The sequence below is a fragment of the Mobula hypostoma genome, chromosome 2 (assembly GCF_963921235.1).
Source record: "Mobula hypostoma chromosome 2, sMobHyp1.1, whole genome shotgun sequence".
NCBI lineage: Eukaryota > Metazoa > Chordata > Chondrichthyes > Myliobatiformes > Myliobatidae > Mobula > Mobula hypostoma.
The window spans coordinates 138,505,277-138,530,565 of record NC_086098.1 but is presented as its reverse complement, the minus strand read 5'-3'; the positions used below and the strand labels follow the sequence as shown (position 1 = coordinate 138,530,565).

General features: G+C 41.5%; 1 protein-coding gene across 4 annotated transcripts in view; it reads right to left on the bottom strand.

Annotated features, from left to right (window-relative positions):
• slc22a16 (solute carrier family 22 member 16) overlaps window positions 1-25,289 on the bottom strand; it is a 115,429-nt gene that overhangs the window by 54,246 nt on the left and 35,894 nt on the right. Inside the window, exons 1-3 of one of the 4 annotated variants that reach the window (XM_063040758.1) lie at window positions 2,982-6,651; window positions 2,442-2,521; window positions 1,601-2,074 (exon numbers count right to left, since the gene is read on the bottom strand). In XM_063040758.1, the coding sequence (XP_062896828.1) occupies window positions 1,601-2,074; window positions 2,442-2,521; window positions 2,982-2,996 (569 nt within the window). In that variant the 5' untranslated portion in view covers window positions 2,997-6,651. Of the gene's footprint in view, window positions 1-1,600; window positions 2,075-2,441; window positions 2,522-2,981; window positions 6,652-25,289 lie in introns of those variants that run through there. The other 3 variants (XM_063040759.1, XM_063040757.1, XM_063040760.1) reach the window with 3 other exon arrangements.

Genomic DNA, 25,289 nt, shown 5'->3' with positions numbered 1-25,289 from the left:
GAAACCTAAAGCGTTCTGCAATCAACAACAGTTTCAGTTCTAAATGTTCTTGCATAATTTTCACGATATCAGCAAAGCTTATTTCAGCTGATTTGATTGAAACACTCAAACTTCTAAGGAAACTGTATGCTCTTCCACCCAATACACTCAGCAAAACTGATACTCAGTCTCATTTGGCTGTTCCCTGAGTATACTCAAGTTATCTCTTGTACAACTGAAAGCATCAATATTTTCAATGTAGCCAGCCATTTTTCTTTTATTTAATTAAATTTGATTAAAATTACCAAGTACTCACTGTTTATGAACCCATGAACTTGCCCGCTTTCTGCATTTTTTAAAACTGTTTCTCTTAACCCCTTCCAAAGAAACACTTGCTGTACTTTTTTTTCTTCAATCGTTTCTTGCAGCACTTTTTAAAAACTTGAATGTCTCCCTGCGCTTCAACAGGCAGGTAACTGTCTCGGGTTCATTTAAAACTTGCTGCAATTGTTGTGTTTGGTAACTCCAAAGCATAAAATGTAATTGAAAGAAAACATGGAGCCGGGATAATTCGTGTATGTTAGTTTCATTTTTACTTTAAGCGAGGTGTGTATGTATAATGTAGTGGCATGATGATGTATGCTACTCACATACTTTTGCATATAACCCATAATGCGTTGTTTAAATGAACAAGAATGCTTAATGAAATAATATATATTTACGATATTACTCAAATATTACTGAAATATTAAATACACATTGATGTTGTTGGCAGAATTTAGATGACAATCAGGAGGTGTACAGCAGTGAAAAGGATCAGCTGGTTGAGTGGTGTCACAACAAAAATCTTGCATGCAATATCAGCAAGAGAAAGGAATCATCTTTGGGCTTAGTAAGAAGGGAGAACACACAACAGCTCTCATTGAGGGGTCAACAGTGGAAATGGGGAGCAGCTTCAAGTTTCATCAACGTCCCAGAGGATCTATCCTGGGCCCAACATATTGATGCAAGCATGAAAAAGGCATGCCAGCGGCTATACTTCATGAGGAGTTTGAGGAGATTTGGTACATCACCAAATACTCCAACACATTTCTACAGATGTACTAAGGAGAGCATTCTGACTGGCTGCATCATTGCCTGTTTTGGAGGCTCCAATGTGCAGGATCACAAGAGGCTGCAAAGGATTACAGCTTATCATGGTTGCAACCCTCCCCACTACTGAGGACATTTTTAAGAAGCAGTGCTTCAAGAAGGTGGCATCCATCAATAAGGACTCTCACCGACTGTGACATGCCCCCTTCTCATTACTACCATTACAGAGAAGGTACAGGAGCCTGAAGATGCACACTCAACTTCTTAGGAACAGTTTCTTCCCTTTCACCATAAGATTTCCGAATGGTCCATGAACTCTTGAACACTATCTCACTATTTATATATTTTTATTGTTACTTACAGTAATTTTTAAAGTTTTGGCTGTACTGCTGCCACAAAACAACAAATTTCACGACATATACCAGTGATAATAAACCTGATTCTAATCCCAAGGGAAACACAGAACATACATTGCGATTGAAAACTTTAAAAAAAAATCACAAAAGTTAACCAGAACAGAAAGGCTTACCTGTCTGCAATGTCACCAAATGCAACAGCACCAAGAAGGACTCCAAGCATAAAGATGGGCTGGGTAAGTTTTGCTAACCATGCTCTGTCACAGACCAGGTTCCAATCAGTCACAATGCTGTTTTCAATGTGACTCTGATCATAAATGAAACCATCAGAGCACGAGTATCGTGACTTGTTGCCCTTAAAGTAATTCTCCAGCTCGATGCCCCCATTTATTTTGAAGCGACTACATTGCTGTGCCTCCCAGATCTCTCCATTTTCCATTTTTGCAATAACACTGTGTGATTCTGGAATCCACAAGTTCCACAGATCTCGTGGATCAGCTGTAGTATTTGAAACGAGGATTGTGGTCATATTTCCAGGAAACTTGCACAAAAACTGTGGTGTTACAGCAAGGAACACTGAGGCCAAATAGTGGATCCCACATGCTATAGTTTGGAAATTGACTAGGAAATAGACAGACGCTTGGAATCTGTAAAACACAAAGACATTTGACTTACAATACTTCAGCAGTGCATCAAGGCCTTCTGCATTTTTAAATTACCAACTGTCCAATGAGATTATAAACTCAAAGAAGTTTAGCCAATTGATTTTAATATATGTTCCAAACAAATTTTGTTATCTTAACATTTACAATTCAAATACAATTATCAAAAGATTCCTGATAAAATTGAGTTTTTTCTGAAATGCAATTAAGATCAGATTGCTTTATTCTTTAAATGCTATAGCACTTGCAACTTAAGTAGTTACCAGACATAGAAACAGTGCAATAATTGGTTTAATAATTTCAATGAAATCAAAACTAATAAAGCTAAGTGAAAAAACTGTACTATACTCACCTTCCAAAGTGGCCAAGTTTGTCAAAGAGCTTTTCCAGGGTCTGCGGAGCCATGGATATTAATGGTACTTGCTGCCCTGCCTTTCCAGAAAGAGTGAGAATTTAAAAGGACGAAAGGTAATGAGAGACTTGGCATGAGGACAGTGTAAGAAGATAAATAAGGAATGGAGCAACTTGGACTCCTCCCACAATCCACTGCTGAAAAATACACAACGCTCATACAAGAGCAATAAACCTGTTGTTTTCTTCAACATTCACATTTTAAAGCATAAAATTGAAAATATATTAAATGTTACCATCAACATATAGACCATAAATTTCTGTGCTTAAATATCTATCCATTCACCAGCAACACCCCTCCCTTCCCATCACCCACCACCCCTCAATACAATCCCATCACCACCCACCCCCGCCAGTAACCTTGCTCATTCTCACCCTGATTCAAAACTGATAGAACACTTAATTCAAAACCTACTGAAGTGTAAAATAATGTCACATCAAACACATCATTTCTGTTGCTTCCCCCATCAGATTTACTTACCCTACATTTTATCATCGGTACTTGAGGGTCCCGTCACATTTGAACTTATCAACCTGATCTGAAAGCTGCATGACACAGTCATTGGAAAAAGTGTTACTTTACTTTTCATTCTTTTAGCACAGTACTGTAGGGGTACGAAAGTTCTCTTCCAACAGCAGCTTCTTGTTACACTTAAAGCTGTTTTTATTCAATTATGTTTGTTATTCTGCAGAGGCTGCTGTATGGTAACTTGTGTCCCCCGACATTAACCAACGATTACATTTTTTAAAGAACATTTTATTCTTTATTTTGAACTCTTAACTAATTTGGCTTGACTTGCACATGACGCATCGGTCTCTGTACATATTTGCATTGGCAGTCTAAAAGGGCTCCACGTGACCTGTACTTTTTTACCCTAGTGGTAGTGATTTGCTTCATACCAGCGACCACGTATACTTGTGCAATTTTCTATCTTGTGATACGTGATAAAATAAACAAATAATACAGCTTCCCTCTTCTGAATTTTTTTTAATGGTTGAAACACAAACAATTTAGAAAATATGCAGTCTGCATGCCTTCCATTATACTGTGAATGGATCCCTTATTCATACTTTGCAGTACTTTTGTTCTATTGACTTCCCTATCAAATAAAATTTAAGCACTGATAATAAACTGCAGGTTGCTAGGATTCTCATTTACTACGTCTCCAAAATGCATTCTCATGGGCAAGTACATCGTCAAGAGGTTTCCGAAGTCAATGATCTGCCTGGGTATAGATATCACATTCTAGAGTTATTTAAGGAGTCAAACATACTACAAATCAACACTTAATCCTCCGCTAAACCACACTCGATCCGCAAGAGCTATTCAGTCATGGATCCATTACACAAGGCGGTGGAACAGTAACTTGCCCAACACTGACACCCAACATGAGTAAACTGTTAATAAGAATGAAGTTGTATTTTTCTTAAAGGGTAAAATACTACAATTTGCAACATAGTTCACTAGGACCTCCTTGCTTCTGTGTGTGTACAGACTGACACTGCACAGTTTCAGCTTATTACTCAGTTAAATGCAACTCATGTAGGATATAAAAGTTATAACATGGTTATTCTTAGCTGCATTATTTAACCCATTGGATTGCATTTTAACATGGCCCATATAATACACAAAGTTGTAGAAAGTTTTGATGTATTCTAAACATTACAATGTGTTAAATTCAATCACTATTTTCTGTAAAATATTATAGTGATATAAACTGTTTACACCTATAAAATCATTGATTGAGCTGTGGTTTCTGAATCCTGCCTTCTAAACACTAAAGTTTTATGAAGAACTGTATATCCAGATGTGACAGCAAATATCATTAAGAACTGCAGGCAAGTGTCAAGGTGCAGGATATAAATAAGATATTAAAAAGAGAAAAATGGGGTAAAAAATTAAGAACTAATAATAGCAGAGAGATATACAATGATGTACATGATGGGTATATCTTTGGAAATGAGATACACTAAATGCAGCTTCAGCATTCAACGTTCACATTTGCTTTGCTCTTCTACACCAAGCATTCTCTAAATGGTTTCAAAAATCTTCGAGGATGCAAGATAGCAACTGATGATTGCAAAACTGGGATAGAATATTCTCTAAGATAATGTCGTGTTGGTAATTTGCTGCTTGTAACAGGTTCAATCATTCGATTGATACACTGTATTTCAAGCAAAAGGTCTCGTGTTTGAAACAAATAATTTGGCCTCTTGCTGCCCGTCAGATAAAAGTTTTAGTTTTCATGCGCTCACAACTTTTATTCCTTCTTGTATCTGATCTATTTGAAGAATATTGTAAGCACTAACATATTTAATTGTTTGTCACTTCAGGATTTTCCATTGTTTTGATGGTTCTCCTTTTAAATAATCTGACATATTATTTCAGATTTTAAAGAGGTATTTTTTCTGGAACCAAAAAAAATGTTCCCTGTTTTGAGCAACAGTGACAAAAACCTCTGCCATTTTGTACCGCACTGTGTTCTGATGATTGGAGACTTGTGCCTATTTACTGGTATGTATTGTAGTAGATTGGCATCATTCTAAGGTTATTACATACATGACTTATTGCATTTTCTGCCAATGTATAATTAAATCATTCACTTAGAAAGATATTGCAATAATTGATTTTAAGAAACAAGAAATGAATTAGATTACCTGTGACTTACAGTCTGCTAATGCCATCATTAGAACACTGCAGAAAACGGTAGAGAAGCAATGGAAAGGCCACATTTCACTGAGGCAGAAGGAGAGATGTCTACAAATGAGGCCATAGCTAGAAAATATCTGTAGTTGCCACATCTATGCACTGAAACATGCAGGCAAGCATGGGAAGAAATAGTGAGTGGTTGAATACTATCCCTAGAAATAAACAAAGCACGGTGATGTTTCCAAAATGACTACAGAAAGGAGGAAACTGCTAGGCCGCATGAACAATTCAGGCAGGTCCCAGCACCTGAAGGGAGCTCAAGAGCAGTAAGCATCAGAAATGTTCTCCCTGAAATCTTAGGACTTGTACCAACAACTAGCTCATTGGTTCAGATATCATTATGATAAACAGCATCACATTTCAACTCTATGATGAAACAGAATCATAAAAATATAAAGACAAGATGATGAATTGGCAACATGTGAACAAATACAGAAGACTCAGATCACAACTTGCCTGCGTTCAGTTCCACCGCTTTATTCCTAACAGAAACCAATACCACAATTCCTTACCCTTCAGCACCCGCCAGACCTCAGCAGAGGGAGGTTGGAAATCAGGGCAGCAACATTATCAACATCTGCACAACATAAGCACCCACACCTCACTACAGTTACTTAACTGCACCAGGAGGAAAAATATGAAAAGCATTCTACTGGTTCACAATTGACAACATTGAGCTTCCATACAGCAGAAGTCACAGTATAGTCAGGTGTGATTATCTACTTGATAAAACTGCTTGGCAGCTTAAGATGTTAGAGGTAGGCAAAACAGACCTACAAACATGCAGTGGAGCAAACCATGCAGGAACTGCACACTGACATGCATAGTGCACTGGCCTTTGCTTTACTGGAACGGTTCACCATGGAACTAATATATGTAATCATGTTTGCAATCACAGTTTGCAATCTAAGCTCACTGAGGGTTTTGACAGCCTTAGTGAGGGATTGCAGACCACACCGACACATGCTTCTATGACATCAGAGCTACGATGCAAATTGCTTTAATTGTGGCTGTTGTCGACATCAGGGAACTAATCCAACAAAATTTCTGTACAGAGACAGTAAAGTGTGCAGGAATGCTTGAATTTTGCTCTCCTGGTGGAGTCCTTCAGAAATTAGATATTATCCACATCCACTGTCAACCATTATCAAGTCAATTAGGTAGAATCCTTCCAAAATCAGCACAGGACCATTTTAGCATCTAAGAAAGGGTTCCCAAACTTTTTTATGCCATGGACCAATACCATCAAGCAAGAGGCCCATGGACCCCCAGTTGGGAACCCTTGATCTAAGATGGGGACCCCCTGGTTCCATGCTGCAGGTATGACTGCATTGAGTGACCTCGGTGTGGTAATTCAAGCAGAAGCCATCAGAAATCCTCGATAAATGGTATAGATACTGAATAAGTAATTGTGTTAGTACTACTCAGCTGCATTCTAGCTTCCATCAATCCTACGAGTATCTTACCAAACTGATCTGGATGGCAGTCCTTCCTCTACAGGCAGTGTCACTAATGGGGATGCAGCAAGATCACAGCCATCAATTCATGTAATTGCTAGGGAGCAGTTCTAAGACATATGAAGTGCCACAATTAGAAACTGCAGACACATTATTTTTTTAAACAATTTAAAATGTTTACTAGTTTATGACTTTTTATTATTCATTCAAAAACTGAATTTTTCTATTAATCGGTTACATCTTAGTTTCTAGAAGGTTGACTTTGGTATCTTTTAAGGCTAATTAGTATGGAAATGAGTTAAATGAAGCAGAACATAGTTTAACCAAAAATTAGTTTTATTACATCTCGATAATTCATTATCAATATTTTTCGGGTGAGAAAGGGAGCAACATCTTTAAGTGAACAATGAATTATTAAAGTTTGAACTAACATCTCACCATGGTGTTTCCCTGTCTCTGGATGTGCGAAGTCCTCTTCGTCCACTGGCAGAACACAGCCGTTCTTCACATATGTCGAGATTAATGCTCTGCTGGATTGCAATGTTAGGCAGAATCCACAAGGCATACTTTTTGCGGTGAATAACATACAGCAATTCCAGGATAAAAAAACAAAATGTATTCCTTTAAAAGCTTACTCGTCAAAAGTGTGCCTAGTTATTTTTGTTTTCAGACTAGACTTACAGCAATCCTAAGGTCTTATAGGATAAGTCGTTCCTTTCTAGATGGTAACTTGACACTCCACAAGTCAGGTAGTAGTTTTTCCACTCAAATTAACTATTTGCAATACTTCCTAAAATGAGGTCAGTGATAAAACAGAGCATGTTCGGTAAAGAAAATATCTATTGACAAATGCCACTAGATTCGTCTGGCTGCACCCAGAACTTGAGCACAACCAAATTTCTGACAGTCCTCTGGTAGATCAACAACTATATTTCAAGTACTTTCTCTGTAGCTAATTGTTTCTATCGTAGCCTTTTCATTGGCTATATAGAACAGTCTAAAAGTTGCTGGTGAACACAGCAGGCCAGGCAGCATCACTAGGAAGAGGTACAGTCGACGTTTCGGGCCGAGACCCTTCGTGCATCCTGACGAAGGGTCTCGGCCCAAAATGTCGACTGCACCGCTTCCTAGTGATGCTGCCTGACCTGCTGCGTTCACCAGCAACTTTTATGTGTGTTGCTTGAAATTCCAGCATCTGCAGATTTCCTCATGTTTGCATAGAACAGTCTATGTTCCTTTTCATTGGCCAAGAGTCCATGCTCCAAGCTTTCCTGCACTACGTTGACGACTGTATTGGTGCTGCTTCGTACACCCATGCAAAGCTCATCAATTTTGCCTCCAACTTTCACCCTGCCCTTAAATTCACTTGATTTATTTCTGACACCTCCCTCACCCTTCTCGATCTTGCTGTCTCCATCTCTGGAGACAAAATGTCCACCGACATCTTTTTTAAACCTACCAATTCCCATGGCTCTCTTGACATACCTCTTCCCATGCTGTCTCCTGTAAAGATGTTATTTCCTTTTCTCAGTTCCTTTATCTCTACCGCATATATTCCTAACAGGAGGCTCTCCTTTCCAGGACATCTTTCTTCAAGGAATGGGATTTCCCTTCCTCCACCATTGATGCTGCCCACACCCGCATCTCTTCCATTTCCCGGATATCTGCACTCACTCCATCTTCCCGCCAGCTTAGAAGGGATAGAGTTCCCCTTGTTCTGACCTACAATTCCATGAGTCTCTGCATTCAATACATTATTCTCCGCAACTTCAACCATCTTCAATGGGATCCTCCCAAACACATTGTTACCTCCCTCAACTTTCTGCTTTCTGCAGAGATCACTCCCTCCATGATTCCCTTGTCCACTTGTCCGTTCCCTCCTTGTACAATGACCTGTAAGCGACCAATATGCTACATCTGCCCATTTACCTCCTTTCTTACCTCCATTCAGGGGCCCAAACATCCGTCAAGGTTAGACAACACTTCACCAGGGACTACTTTGTCAAGCATCTCTGTTCCATCCACCAAAAAATGGAATTTCCCAGTGGCCAGCCTCATTCCCGTTCCAACATGTTGGTCCAAGGCCTCCTCTTTCGCCATGATGAGGACACTCTCAGGGTGGAGGGAGCAACACCTTATATTCCAACAACCTGATGGCACAGACATCAATTTCTCCTATTGGTAATTTTTTCCCTCCCTCTTCTCCCATTCCCCTCTTGCCCCTTCATCTCACCTGCCTATCACCTCCCATTGAACCCCTTCTACTTCCCTTTCTCCCATGGTCCACTCTCCTCTCCTATCAAATTTCTCCTTCTTCAGCCCTTTACCTTTCCCACCCACTTGGCTTCACTTATCACTTTCTAGCTATCCTCCTTCCCCTCCCCCTACCTTTTTACTCCGGCATCTTCCCCCTTCCTTTCCAGTCCTGAAAAAAAGGTCTCAGTCCAAACTGTCAAAGTATTCATTTCCATAGTTGCTGCCTGACCTGCTAAGGTCCTCAAGTATTTTGTGTGTGTCGTTCTGGATTTCCAAAATCTGAAGAATCTCTGGTGTTTATAATTGTTTCTATGACAGTTTATTGGATCACATAGGGACATATTGACAGTACAATGCCACAAAATTTCCTCCATCCACCTTTAGGGCGGTTGTTCTTCCTTGCTGATCCAGTACCACCTGAGCACTCATGGTTGACTGCACATACTTAATTGCACCAAGTGGGTGGACAAAGGGCAGTATAGTTCCCAGACTGTTTATAGTTATTGTGCACTAGAAGTCAATGATTGGAGCAATTGACTGCAGGACAAAAATATACATTTAAAATACATAAAACTTTCAAGAATTAACTAGGCACCTGGAGCTACTGAATTAAGAGTTTGCATCAACACTTGGCTGACTTTGTTTGACATTCTGCTTGTCCAATAAACAAAACATTTAATTTCATGTAGTACTCTTGGTCCTGGATGAATTACTTCAGAATTCACCCTCCTTCTTTCCCACCTCATCGTCATCTGTCAAGGTGTTGCATTGCAGTTGAACTAGAGACAAATCTGGACTATGTTTTATTGAAAAAGTATCTAAAATGAAAATGTTATTATTCAGATAACACATATCCTTTAGAATTAGTTGAAATTGGGGATTCAATTCAGAAAATAATACCTTTGAAAATTATTTAGAGCTGAAATCAGTTTTTTTCCCTATGACAATTAAATTCATGCTCAACAACATACTGATTCTCCCTCCTTCCATCCAGTACAGCAGGGTTCATTTTGTGCTTCTTTGCATACATATGACCATTTTACTTTTAAAATTTTCAGTTAAAGATTGTGGATTATTCTAAAGCATAATGAATGACATGAAGGTACATTACTAATTTCACAACTTGATCAATATTTGAGCATTTTCTGGAGGATTTGAAAGCATTTTCCTTTGATCCTTCTCAAAGGCTAGGGAAGGTCTCAGACAAACTTGTTTTTCAATATAAAGAATACTACAAATCAAAGTCAAGCAACATCAAAATACAAATCCAGTCACACCATCTGAGCTCCACCTCTTTATTAAAAATTGTAATACAAAAGCTAATTTTCCATGTAGCATATTCTACCAAGAGTAAAATGTATTTGAAAACAGAAGCTTCTTAAATCCATCAGGCAGAAGGTCTTGGGACCAGCCAATAGATAATGAAATCCCCTGGTCCTTAGTCCTGAAGAAGGTAAACAAACTTTCCACCTGTAATCAGATGAAAGAGAACCAATTCAAAATTCTTGACAGAAACCATTCACCTATGTCTAGCTGAATAAAACCTCTCGAATAAAATGGCCCATACGGCAAAGGTGTAAAGTTGAAATACACCTTTTCTGGTCACCGATGAATTTGGAACATGGGAAGAGAGGAAGGGTAGTTTGCTTCTTGTGCCCATTCCTAATCTGGGTAGATCATGCTGAGACCAATCTTCAATTCCCATGTACTTAATTACTTCATTTAAACTACTATAGTTAATGTTGAAGTTGTACCCTGGGTCCTACTTACAATACCAGATGACAAAAATTCATAATTTAATTTCTTCATAAATTATACTTTTTGACTTTCAAAGTCATCCCAGCAAAAGTCCCTCTCAAGCCTAAGCAATATCAACAGGCTTTACATTTGGTAAAAGGGATGTAATTTTTTTCAGCCAAGGTGATATTTTAACACCCCAGTGTTGTTGAGCTAAGGGTACTGTGTAAGCTTCCTCAGTTCATCATGGTCTTCCATTATGATGAGCACTAGTTAATGAATTAAAATAGTCTGTAGTCATAGGCGATCATATGTGCACACAATATGACCTAAAAAATGTGAGCACAGTTTTCTGTAAAGAAGCCAGCTTTACTGCAAATTGCTGCAAATCAATGATAATAATTTACTTATCAAACCAGATATTCAATTAGCACTCTCCTGCAGCTGGCACAATTTCCACAATAGTTGTACAGAGGGGTTACCACCCTGGTGTCCCATTTATTTTGGGATTTCTACTGAGTCCTCCCATCCCTAACAATTCTAGGCTGATCCTATTCAATTCCAGTCCTGATCCTTTACTCACACTCCCATCCTGGCACCCATGTTCAGTCAGACAATAATCCTAGGCTCAATCTCTTTGCAAGACCGCATACATCTACAGCGCCAAATACGTTGCTGGCCATCCTGATTGCAGGTTAGTATCCTCAACTCTCTCCTCCTCAAACCTTCAAACTTGACCTTGGTCCCATCTGGTATCTTTCTTTCAACCAAGGTGATATTTTAACAGCTCCGTGTTGTTGAGGTAGGGGTACTATGTAAGTTTCCACAGGCACTATTGAAATTTGCTAAGGCACAACAGAACTGGAAAATCCATTAGTGTGCCACTACTTATCCATCTGAGGCAAAGATTCTACCAACTTACTGCAACAATATTGAATTCTAAACATTTATAAAACTTATTCCTTAGTCAATATTAAGGAACATGGTGTAGAAATTCATTAACTAGTGCTAAATCCAGACATCGTAACAGTAAAGCATTCCATTCCATTTCTGAAATCCAATTCTACAGGCTACAATGGAACTAAACTGCATAGGTGCATCACAACATACAACATATTATTGTACTGCATATTTAGTAAAAGTACCTGAGAACAAATATCTACTCCACAACCAGTGAAATATCCTTTTGTTTTTGTGGAGCTTATAGATTACAACCATCAGTTCATTTCAGTGGGTGCAAAGTATTTTCTGATTAGCTTCAAAGTGCTTCTAAATTTGAATTCATTTAAAAAAATCTATATTGATGAACATATGCAATATAGTGAATGCTATGCACAGAGTAAGTCAAATTGGTGCTGAAGATTCTATAATGTGCATTGAGTTTCCCCTTTAAGATTTCACTGTCATGGATAAAATTGCATGATCAAGGACAAATTTCCTTGCCACAGTCTTTCAGTTAAGATGAACAGACGGACAGCAAATTCCTTGAATTACTATCATAGAGTTGCATAGAACAGAGGTGGCAGACCTACACGTCCAAGATGGCATGTGCTAAAAGTATGTTGTCACATAGCATGCAGTGCTGCCATTTGATTCTTTAAACCCCACTCATAAATAAAAAAAAAACATGATTTCTTTACTGCCAAATGAAACAGTGAATGGTATTTTTACAACCTGAGAGCAGTGCGATGTTTTCACAGGAAGTCTCTCTCACTGCGTTAATGCCAGCTAGACAGTTATGAGAACACGTGATATTGAATAATACATTTTGAAATCCTTGCGGATGTACACATCAGTATTTGGATAGTAAACACTTACAATAACAATACTATTTAGAACTGATGTTATTTTTCAATTGTCTTTATAAAAGCTTAATAAATAATAACATTTTAATCTTCACCATCGTGTGCCATGTCGTATGATGTGGGAGATCATGGTCTTTGATCACGATTGTTCTTGGCATATTTTTCTACAGAAGTGGTTTGCCATTGCCTTCTTCTGGGCAGTGTCTTTACAAGACAGGTGACCCCAGCCATTATCAACGCTCTTCAGAGATTGTCTGCCTGCCATCAGTTGTTACATAACCAGGACTTGTGATATGCACCAACTGCTATTATGACCATAGACCACCTGATCCCATGGCTTCACGTGATCCTGATCAGGAGGTTATGCAGATGCCACACCTTCCTCAAGAGTGACCGAGAGGCTAGTGAGGGGAAGGAGCACTTTACACCTCCTTTGGTAGAGGTGCACCTCCACCCCACCATCCCTACTTTATTTTCTAAAATGCTTCGTCTATTTCAATTTGTCTGCTATTACTAAAATAATGAATAAGCATCAGGACTCATCCTTTTTCCTTAACTCCATGATTATTGTTACTTTTTCATTAATCATTGATAATATCAATTCAAAATTACCATGGCACACCAGAGAAGTGTTTTTTTTTAAAAAGAGGATTGTCACCAATTTAGGCACATGCTTTCAAAAAGGTTGGCACTCCTGATAGAGGATAAAAGCAGGCCCTTCAACCCACTGCTACTATACATGCTTTTCTATACAAATCCTGATTGCCTGCATTACTTCCATATCCCTCTATCCTCTGCTCATTCAGGTACCCGTACAAATATCCTTAAAACAGTGTTACTGTTCCTGGTTCCACCATCTCCTCCAGCAGCTCATTTCAGATATCAACTATTATTTGAGTTGAAAAATTACCCTGCAGATCCTCTTTAAATCTCCCGCTTCTCACCCAAAATTTATGCCTTCTTCTCTTAGCCACCCCAACCATGGGAACCAGACACCGGCTATTACCCTCTCAATGCCTGTTATCATTTTATATACCTGAGAAAAGCAGAGATATACAAATAATAAAATAAATGTACCAATATACTTTAAAATAAAAGCCCACCATCATAAATACCATGTAAATAATCAACTGCATTTCCTATTTAGCTATCAAATATTGTAGCGTAGTAGTTAGCATAACACATTTTACAGTACCAGCAACCTGAATTCAATTCCCACCACTATCTGTAAGGAATTTGTACATTCTCCCTGTTACTGTATGGGTTTCCTTAGAGTACTCTGGTTTCCTCCCACAGTCCAAAGATGTACAGGTTGGTAGGCTAATTGGTCATTGTTGACTATCCTGTTATTAGGCTAGGATTAAATCGGAGGATTGCTGGGCAGCGCAGTTCAAAGGGCCATAAGGACCTATTCCGCGTTGTATCTCAATAAGTAAATAAAAATTTAAGCCTCTCACAAATATTATTTCCTAGCATGCATCAATTTTGGGTTCCAAAGTGGATTACAAAGAAGATGGCGGCGCGACAGTAGCGTGCGCGGCCTCTCTGGTGAATGATATCTGTAATCTGTCAAGTAGGGGACCATGCACAATTCTGATTTGATGGAGACAGACGTGAGAGTACGGAGGAACATCTGGAGAAACTTCTGAAATGCCCGCTTTGCTGCTGCTGCTACTGTGTGGTAACCAGAATCTCCAGAGCAGAAGGTCCCAAATCCTCAGCTTTGCTTGTTTCAGCGGCCGGGGCGAGGTCAAAGGCACTCGGCAGAGGATGGCGCTCGGGGGGCTGTATCGGAGGAGCTGGTCGGAGGCTTGAAGTTTTCGGATGAGTCCGTCCATCCGAAAACTTCAAGCCTCCGACCAGCTCCTCCGATACAGCCCCCCGAGCGCCATGGTCAGCAATGGTCGGCTGCTTCCAAGGCATCGGCAAGTTGACGGTGCCAGGAGGTTTATGGCAGGGAGTTTCTCCCTTTTGCCGCCTGCTATCGGGGACTCGGGAGTCGATCGACTTGGAGACTTTGAGACTTTTTTTTTTACTGTGCCCATGGTTTGTTCTTCATCAAATTATTGTATTGCTTTGCACTGCTGTAACTATATGTTATAATTATGTGGTACCGTCAGTGTTAGTCTTTGGTTTGTCCTGTTCTTCTGTGATATCACTCTGGAGAAACATTGTATCATTTCTTAATGCATGTATGCATTTCTAAATAACAATAAAAGAGGACTGAGTGTTCTCATAATCTTTGCCTTGTTTACTATTGTTCCTACATTCAACTTTTTTGCTGACCTCAGATAGAATTTCAGATCAGCTCACAACAATCAAGGAATTATTGCACATTTTTAGTGCTCCAAATGATATTTTGTTTTAACTGATCACATTTTTTTAACTTATGCAATTATGTTTTTTGCTTGACTATATTAGATTTTTTATTTTTATGAATGATCTATTTTAGCCAATTTCCCTTTTTTGATATCCACATTGTTTAAAATTTTATTTCATTTCTCTAGTTCTCTAAACTTCCAAAAAACAAGCATCATTTCATCTTCACAAACTCAAGAGATTCTGCAGATGCTGGAAATCCAGAGAAACAAACACAAAATGCCAGAAGAACTCAGCAGGTCAAGCAGCATCTACAAAGAGGAATAAACAGTTGATGTTTCAGGCCAATGTTGTGTATTTAATATTTGAGTAATATTGCAAATATCTTGTTTGATTAAGTATCTGTTGTTCTTTACATAATTCATTATGGGCTTTAGGCAAAAGTACATAAATGGCATATGTCACTATGCAACGTCATATGTGCGCGCCTCACTAAAAGTAAAAACTAAGTAGACACAACATTTTTCTTAATTTTATGTTTTGGAGTTAAGACAAACCCAAGGTGACTACCTACCCATTGAAGCACGAGACTATTGTGACTAGTGGTGTCCCACAAGGATCTGTTCTGGGACTTCTACTTTTCATGATTTTTATTAATGACCTGGATGTGGGGGTAGAAGGGTGGGTTGGCAAATTTGCAGACGACACAAAGGTTGGTGGTGTTGTAGATAGTGTAGAGGATTATCGAAGATTGCAGAGAGACATTGATAGGATGCAGAAGTTAGCTGAGAAGTGGCAGATGGAGTTCAACCCGGAGAAGTGTGAGGTGGTACACTTTGGAAGGACAAACTCCAAGGCAGAGTACAAAGTAAATGGCAGGATACGTGGTAGTGTGGAGGAGCAGAGGGATCTCGGGGTACATATCCACAGATCCCTGAAAGTTGCCTCACAGGTGGATAGGGTAGTTAAGAAAGCTTATGGGGTGTTAGCTTTCATAAGTTGAGGTACAGAGTTTAAGAGTCGCAATGTAATGATGCACCTCTATAAAACTCTGGTTAGGCCACACTTGGAGTACTGTGTTCAGTTCTGGTCCCCTCACTATAGGAAGGACGTGGAAGCATTGGAAAGGGTACAGAGGAGATTTACCAGGATGCTGCCTGGTTTAGAGAGTATGCATTATGATCAGAGATTAAGGGAGCTAGGGCTTTACTCTTTGGAGCGAAGGAGGATGAGAGGAGACATGATAGAGGTGTACAAGATAATAAGAGGAATAGATAGAATGGATAGCCAGTGCCTCTTCCCCAGGGCACCACTGCTCAATACAAGAGGACATGGCTTTAAGGTAAGGGGTGGGAAGTTCAAGGGGGATATTAGGGGAAGGTTTTTTACTCAGAGAGTGGTTGGTACGTGGAATGCACTGCCTGAGTCAGTGGTGGAGGCAGATACACTAGTGAAGTTTAAGAGACTACTAGACAGGTATATGGAGGAATTTAAGGTGGGGGGTTATATGGGAGGCAGGGTTTGAGGGTCGGCACAACATTGTGGGCCGAAGGACCTGTAATGTGCTGTACTATTCTATATTCTATGTTATATGAGATGTTCAAGTTGAAAAAAAGCTCAGCACATGGTTTCGCCAGAAAAGGAGAAAACAGTTAAGTTTAAAAAAAGGGTGAAATTCATGCGTTCATAAACATTGAGTATCTGATGATGATGATGATAATAATAATAAATTAAAGCAAAAATGGCTTGCTACATCAGAAAGACACATGTACAATTGCACAACACATAACTGGAAAGTGCATACAGAACAAACTGAGTAGTATTTTAAAACAAATGGAATAGCCAAAATGAGTGCCAGTTTTTGCCAAGTGCAATTTGTGGAAGAGAATACAGTTTGCTTAGCAGTTTAACTGCTCCACCCAAACCAGCTGAAATGAGCATTGTTGACATTTAGAACTGAAACCATTGTTGATTGCAGAACGCTTTAGTTTTCATAAGTGTAATCAAAAGGAAGGACAGTCCATTTCAGCGTACATAGGTGCATTGAAGAGATTGTCCAAGCATTGCCAGTTCATTTATGGGCTTAATGATACACTGAGAGATTGTTTAGTTTGTGGAATCTTACAAGAAAGCATTCAAAAATGATTCCTCACTGAAACACAATTCACAATTACAAGAGAAGTTGAAATAGCTGTATCAATGGAAACTGCAGCCAGAAATACAACTGATTGGTAGTCAGAAATAAAATTGAGCATGAACAAATTACAACATCTAATCAGAACCTGCCTGGTTAAACAAATTGTGTTACCGTTGTGGCAGAGGGTTAAATACACCAGACCAATACAGGTTTAAACGTGAAACTTACAGAAAATGCAAATAAGTAGCACACAAGAGCATGTCAGGGAGACAAAAATAAATGGCTGCAGATGGAAGAGAAAAAGATTAGGTCAAATTGTCGTTTCAAAAAGAGCACTATTCCGCAGGTTTTTGATGAAAGATCTGATAATGATGAGAATGGCACAGGACTGAGTAGCCTTCAGATTTACAATGTGAAGATCAACAGGAGACAAGCAATATAGCTTACACCAGAAGTGAACGGCCAATTAATTAAAATGGAATTGGACACTGGCTCAGCTGTTTCGGTCATTCCGCTAAATTAATTTTAACATCATTTCAAGGATACTGAACTGAAGTCTGCAGATATCCAACTAAGAATTCATACTGGAGAAGAGATAACTCCTGCACGAATGATATTTGTAACAGTGAAATAAATCAACCAACAAGCCACACTGGGCTTGGATGTGATAAAAGCAGGTGGGCCAGCATAATGGGGCCATGATTGGCTGAGACAACCACAACTTAATTGGAGATCCATCGACACTCTGCATGCCACATCCCCTCCAACAAAGTCCGTTACAGATGCCACTGGTAACTGGCGACTTTGCGCGTGCTCTCCCGAGCAAACTGCCCTCTCCACTATCCTATACCCGAGAAACCCTTCTAAACTTCCAATCTAGCAAGATCAAGATCAACAACACCCTGGTGAAGCTACTGACCCAGCTGGAGACCACCGCACCAGAACTGCTTCTTAAACTTAGGACCACACCTGGACCCAACCAACGAGGCCCACCACGTTTCCGGAGACCCGCAGTCTACTACCGTGCCGGAACGCTTGGAGACACGGCCCATTCCGACCAGCACCTCTCCAGAGCAGACGACCACACAGAAGTGACGGCGGAGACCTCAAGGTGCCCCAGACACTTCCCTGGAGCGACCACCGTAAAGCCCCGTTAATGGCCATCCACAGCTGCCGGAGTGAGGCCTCTGCCGCTGACCTCGGAAATCGAGCCCGAGGCTCGGCTGGAGTGGAGGCCTCCACAACCGTGACTCGGTTTAAGGACTTGTTTCAGCAAGGAGCCCGGCCATCCGGGATTAAGTGTACGCTTCAGGGCCCGACCCAATCGACAGCCCGGGCCCCTGGCAGCTGGAAGTGGCAGCGGAGCCTCCCCGATCACTCGGCCCGACCCGGAGCACACGACGACGCGACCCGCCGATCAATTCCCGCAGGACACGTCCACCTACCTCAAAGAGCTGACAACAACACACTGCATCGATGGAAACCTGGAAAGATGCACTACTTACCGAGGAAGCGTGGGAAAAGAGCTGGGCTGCTGGTCAGATTGAAGCTGAGGGGCTTCAGGGTCCCTATGCCCACCATCCTACTAGCTAATGTGCAAGCCATAGAGAACAAGGTAGATGATCTTAAAGGGTGACTCACCTACTGCAGGGAGATGCAGAACAGCTATGTACTCTGTTTCACCGAGACCTGGCTCTCCCCTGCCACCCCCAACTGTGCCATCCGACCGGAGGGATTTTCGATCCAATCAGATGGACCGCACGGCGTCTTTGGGCAAGATGAGGGGAGGTGGTGTCTGCCTACTGATCAACAATGCGTGGTGCTCGGACACAGTGGCACTGACAAGCTCCTGCAGCCCGGACCTGGAACACCTGTCGGTGAAGCGTCGTCCCTACTATCTGCCACGGGAATTCACCTCGGTCATACTGGCAGCAGTCTACATTACCCCCCAGGCGGACATGGAGTATGCTCTGAATATACTGTATGCCAACATCAGTGAACTTGAGACCAGGTATCCGGAGGCTTTGCTCATTACAGCCGGGGACTTTAACCAAGCCATCCTCAGAAAGGCACTGCCAAAGTTATACCAACATGTCTCCTGTCCCACTAGAGGCCCGAATATACTTGACCACCGCTACACAGCAGTCAAGGATGCCTACCGTTCCGTCCCACGATCTCACTTCGGAAAATCAGACCATCAGGCCGTACTCCTCCTCCCGGCTTACAAACAGAAACTGAAGCGGGAGGTCACCATGTCAAAAGTAGTGTCGCATTGGACGGAGGAAACGGATGAGGTCCTCCGTGACTGCTTTGAATCGGTGGACTGGTTAGTATTCAAGGACTCAGCAGCTAACCTCGATGAGTATGCCTCAGCTGTCACGGACTTTATTTGGAAATGCATGGAGGACTGTGTGTCTCGCAAGACGATCCAGGTATTCCCTAACCAGAAACCTTGGATAAATTATGAGGTCAAGTCCCTTTTAAAGGCTAGAGCTGCAGCTTTTAGGTCTGGGGATACCAGTCGCTACACGGAATCCAGGCGTGAACTCCGGAAAGCCATTAAGGGTGCCAAGAGGCAATATCGAACCAAGTTGGAAGCCCAGGCTAACCAAAGGGATGCCAGTAGACTATGGCAGGGTCTAAGTGAGATCACTGGGCGCAAAGAAAAGGCTGGGAATATCAATAACTGTAGTGCTTCTCTTCCTGACAAACTTAACATATTCTACGCAAGATTCGAACAGAAGAGGAGGGTCCCGCTCCCGCCGGATGAACCGGACCTGGTGGCATCGAGATTCATCGTCACCGAGGAGGACGTTAGAAGGGCCTTCCTGAAGATAAATCCAAGGAAGGCAACGGGCCCAGATGGCGTCCCAGGACGGGTTCTCCGGGCCTGTGCAAGCGAGCAAGCTGGAGTGTTTGCTGACATCTTCAACTGCTCCTTACTTCAGTCTAAGATCTCCTCGTGTTTTAAGAAGGCAACAATAATCCCAGTGCCGAAGAGGAGCGAGGTGGCATGCCTGAATGACTATCGACCTGTGGCTCTGACATCAATTGCTATGAAGTGCTTTGAGAGATTGGTTATGGCGCACATCAACCACAGCCTACCAGTCAACCTCGATGCTTTGTAATTCGCCTACCAGAGCAACAGGTCAACGGCAGATGCCATCTCTCTTGCCCAACGTTCCTCCTTAGAACACCTGGAGAATAAAGACGCATACGTGAGGCTCCTTTTCATTGACTACAGCTCTGCCTTTAATAACATCATTCCAAATAAACTGATTCCTAAGCTCTGGAACCTGGGCCTTAGCACTCAGATCTGCAGCTGGATCTTCAGCTTCCTCACAGACAGGACCCAGGCTGTAAAAATAGGGAACAAGCTCTCCTCTACAATCACTCTGAGCACCAGTGCCCCACAAGGCTGTGTACTCAGCCCCCTGCTGTACTCACTGTACACCCATGATTGTGTAGCCAAGTTTCCATTAAACTCAATATATAAGTTTTTTGATGACACAACAATTGTAGGCCATATCTCGGGTAATGATGAGTTTGAGTACAGAGAGGAAATTAAGAACCTGGTGGCATGGTGCGAAGAAAATAACCTAGCCCTCCACGTCAGCAAGACGAAGGAATTGGTTGTTGACTTCAGGAGTAGCGGACCGCACGACCTAATTTACATCAGTGGTGCGCAAGTGGAACAGGTCAAAAGCTTTAAGTTCCTCGGGGTCAATATCACAAATGACCTGACTTGGTCCAACCAAGCAGAGTTCACTGCCAAGAAGGCCCAACAGCACCTTTACTTCCTGAGAAAACTAGAGAAATTTGGCCTGTCCCCTAAAACCCGCACTAATTTTTATAGATGCACCGTAGAAAGCATTCTTCTAGGGTGCATCACAACCTGGTATGGAAGTTGTCCTGTCCAAGACCGAAAGAAGCTGCAGAAGATCGTGAACAAGGCGCAGCACATCACACAAACCAATCTTCCGTCCGTGGACTCACTTTACACCGCACGCTGTCGGAGCAGTGCTGCCAGGATAATCAAGGACACCACCCACCCAGCCAACACACTTTTCGTCCCTCTTCCCTCCAGGAGAAGCTTCAGGAGCTTGAAGACTCGTATGGCCAGATTTCAGAACAGCTTCTTTCCAACTGTGATAAGACTGCTGAACGGATCCTGACCCGGATCTGGGCTGTACCCTCCAAATATCCGGACCTGCCTCTCGGTTTTTTTGCACTACCTTACTTTCCATTTTTCTATTTTCTATTTATGATTTATAATTTAAATGTTTAATATTTATTAATTTTTACTATTTTTAATATGTTTAATATTTAATATTTGTAATCCAGAGAGTGGGAAGTGCAGAATCAAATATCGCTGTGATGATTGTACATTCTGGTATCAATTGTTTGGCGACAATAAAGTATAAAGTATAAACAGAGTCAACTGAAGCTCTGTTCAAGGATGGCATTGGAAAACTCAAACATATCAAGGATAAAATAGAGTTAAGTGAAAATGAATGCTGCAAGAATTCTTTCCAAGTTTGAATGGAGCCCATGGCAACACCAATGGTCCCAGTAGCAAAACAGAATGGGTCAGGATATGTGGTGATTTTAAGATCACCGTCGACCCAGTACAGAAAGTAGATCGATACCCTCTGTCCACAATAGAGGATATGTTTGCAGATCTTTCTGGGGGGAAACACTTCAGCAAAGTGGACTTACCTGAGGCCTACTTACAGATGGCGATGGAAGAAGAATACAATGTGTTTCTCACCATAAACACTCACAAAGGGCTTTATCAGTATAATAGGCTTATTTTAAGAGTAGCAGCTCCACCTGCAATCTGATAGAAAGGTATGGACTAGATGCTGCAAGGCTGCTCAAGCACTCAGTATTACCAAACATCATTGTTACCTGAGAGGATGACAAGAAACATCTCCAAAACCTCAAGACAATGTTAGAAAGATTAGAAGATTATTGGCTCAGAGCACAACAGAACAAGCGTGAATTCTTTAAATCAAGTATCAACTTACTATGGTCACACCATTGATACGCAAGGATTACACAAGTATGTTCAGAAACTTCAAGTAGTGGTGGATGCCCCAAGGCTGAAGGACATGTCACAGTTATGATCCTACTTAGGATTTGTAAGTTACTATAAGAGGTTCCTCCTGAACCTGGCTACTGTGCTCCACCCCTTGAACTCAATAATACAGTTTGGGAAGAAAGGGCAATGGACAAAGTAGTGTGAAGTGGCTTTTCAAAGGGTAAAAGAAATGGTGACATCAGACACTGCACTCACACAATATGATCCACATCGTCCAGTGAAGCTTGCCTGTGATGCTTTGCCTAATAGTAAAGGTAACATCATGTCACATGTTTTGAGTGATGGAAGTGAACACCGCAAAGCCCTTACAGCTGTAGGGAAGAATTACACATAGAGTAACAGAGAGGCCTTGAGTCTGGTTTGGTTGTAAAATGTTTCAATCAGTATATGTATGGGAGAGAGTTTACCATCCTTACAGATCATCTACCAATGGTATCCATTTTCAATCCACAGAAGAGCGTCGCACTAACAGCAACAGCACAAATGCAGGGATGGACTTTGTTTCTTGGTGAACACAAATTCAAGAGGACATCTAAACAAGGAAATGCTGATTGCCCCGTTTACCCTTGGAAAAGGAAATACCTAAAAAATTTACAAAAGAAGACACTCCTCTTGATATTTTCTCCCTAACGCAAGAGTCAAAATGAAAGTGTTGGCTTGAAGCTGTCTCTGGCGTTCTGAGATAAACCAGCAGATCAAGCAGCTTGCCATGCACTGTGCAGGATGCCAACATATCCAGAAGATGCCAAGAGCAGGGCCTCTCCATCCCTGGGAATGACCTGCATTGCCCTGACAGAGGATTCACCTGGATTTTGCCAGACCATTCATGGGCACAAATTTCTTGACGATAGTGGATGCAGCTACAAAGCAGCCAGTAGTGTTCCCAATAGCCTCCACTACAGCCTCACACACTCCTGATGTACTGAGAAGCCTCTTCTCAAGAACTGATGTTCCAGAAGACTTTGGCAGTGACAATGGATCACAGTTTGTTGTGGAACAGTTTCAGCTATTCCTGAAAATGAACAGAATAAGACATATAACATTGCACCGTACCACCCACCTATAAATGGCTTGGTGGAAAGATTCGTCCAAAGTCTAAAGAACATAATGTGAGAAATGTCAACAGAACACACTACATTGGCAAACTTCTGATTCAGTGTCAATTTTCTCCTTGCATATTGCAGTACAGCACGCTTCACAACCAAGAACTCACCAACTATGCTGTCCCTGGTTCATCCCTTGCACTCACACTGGGATGTCCTCAAGCCCACAAATCGAGGGCTCTTCAAACAAGGAAGTTCGATTTTTAACTCCTGGACAAGTAATCCTGGTGGGGACTACAGAAATGACCAAAAGTGGGTACTTGGAAATAGTAAGGTCAGAAATGGACCACTCTTCTAAATAGTGGAGATTGCATGTGATGTTATCTAGAGATGACATTTCGATCAGTTGAGGAGAACAGAGTCAACTGTTAAAGAAGGAAGTTCTTCAGGGCCGTCAGAACCATTTCCTGCAGTCATGGAGTCAACTCATACAACCACCATGGAGGAGGTCCCAGAACCTAAGATTGTTTCACAGTCACAAATCTCACCTGCCAAGGAGCGGCCACCCTTGCCAGAAAAAAACATTATCCCACTGGAGTAAGAAATCTTCCACAGCAATTAAATCATTAGGCCTGAATGGGACGATTTAAAATGTACAATGCTGTGGCTATCTGTAATAATTGTATTAGATTATGAGAACACTCAGTCCTCTTTTATTGTCATTTAGAAATGCATACATGCATTAAGAAATGATACAATGTTTCTCTGGTGTGATATCACAGAAAACAAGACAGACCAAAGACTAACACTGACAAAACCACATAATTATACCATATAGTTACAGCAGTGCAAAGCAATACCATATTTTGATGAAGAACAGTCCATAGGCACAGTAAGAAAAATAGTCTCAAAGTCCCCAAATCGATCGACTCCCGAGTCCCCAATAGCGGCGGCAAAAGGGAGAAACTCCCTGCCATAAACCTCCAGGCACTGTCAACTTGCCGATACCTTGGAAGCTGCCAACCACAGCCGACACTGAGTCCATCCATCCGAAAACTCCGAGCTTCCGAGCAGCCTCTCCAATACAGCCTCCCGAGCGCCATCGACCCCTCCCCGGCTGCTAAAACACCTAAAGCCGAGGATTTCGAGGCCCTCAGCTCCAGAGATTCCAGTTACCACTCAGTAGCAGTGGTAGCAAAGCAGACATTTCAGAAGTTTTCCCAGATGTTCCGCTATGCACTCACATCTGTCTCCCATCAAATCAGGATTATGCACGGTCCCCTACTTGACAGATAACAGATATTCATTACCAGAGAGGCCGCGCGTGCTGTCGTCGCACCGCCATCTTCTCCCGATATACTGTATAAGCTGACAGGTGAAGGGAAGGTGGACGGGAGGGGGAAAGAGTAATGAAGTGAGAAGCTGGGAGGCAAAGGGGCTGAAGGAGGAATTTGAAAGGAGGGGAGAATGGACCATGGGAGAAAGGGAAGGAGGGGGGCACCAAAGGGAGGTGAGAGGAAGGTAGGGAGAAGTGGTGAGAGGGGAGCCAGGATGGGGACTGAAAATAGGGAAGGGGAGACATTACTGGAAGTTATAAAAATTGATGTTCATATAGTCAGGTTGGAGGCTATTCTGACAGAATATTAGGTATTGCTCTTTCAACCCAAAAGTGCCCTCATCTTGGCAGTAGAGTAGGTCATTGACCAACATGGAGGAATGGGAATGAGGAATGGAATTAAAATGGTTGGCCACCAGGAAACCCTGCCCGTCGCAGAAGGAAGTAAGGTGCTCAAAGAGGTCCCCCAAACTGTGTCAGGTCTCAGACTGATACTGATGAAGGATCTCACCCCAAAACATTGTCTGCTTACTTCCTTTCAAAGATGCTGCCTGACCTGCTGAGTTCTTCCAGCATTTTCTGTGTGTTGCTCTAGATTTCCAGCATCTGTAGAATATCTTGTGTTCACTACTGAAGAATTACCTTTTTTTCCAGATTAATTGAGTTAACAGGTGCATGAAGTAAGCACAGAAGTGGCAAATGGAATCCTGTCCAGCAATTTAAGTTAATTGATAGAAAGGCATTGGGGAAAATAATATTTTCATTCAAAAAGTTATGTGGATATCGAAATCATTGAGTGAGTGACAGAAACAGAAAACATTACATTACATGCAAGTGGTTGAACACTTGAGGACCCAAAATTTGGTATTGATTAATTGTTGTCAC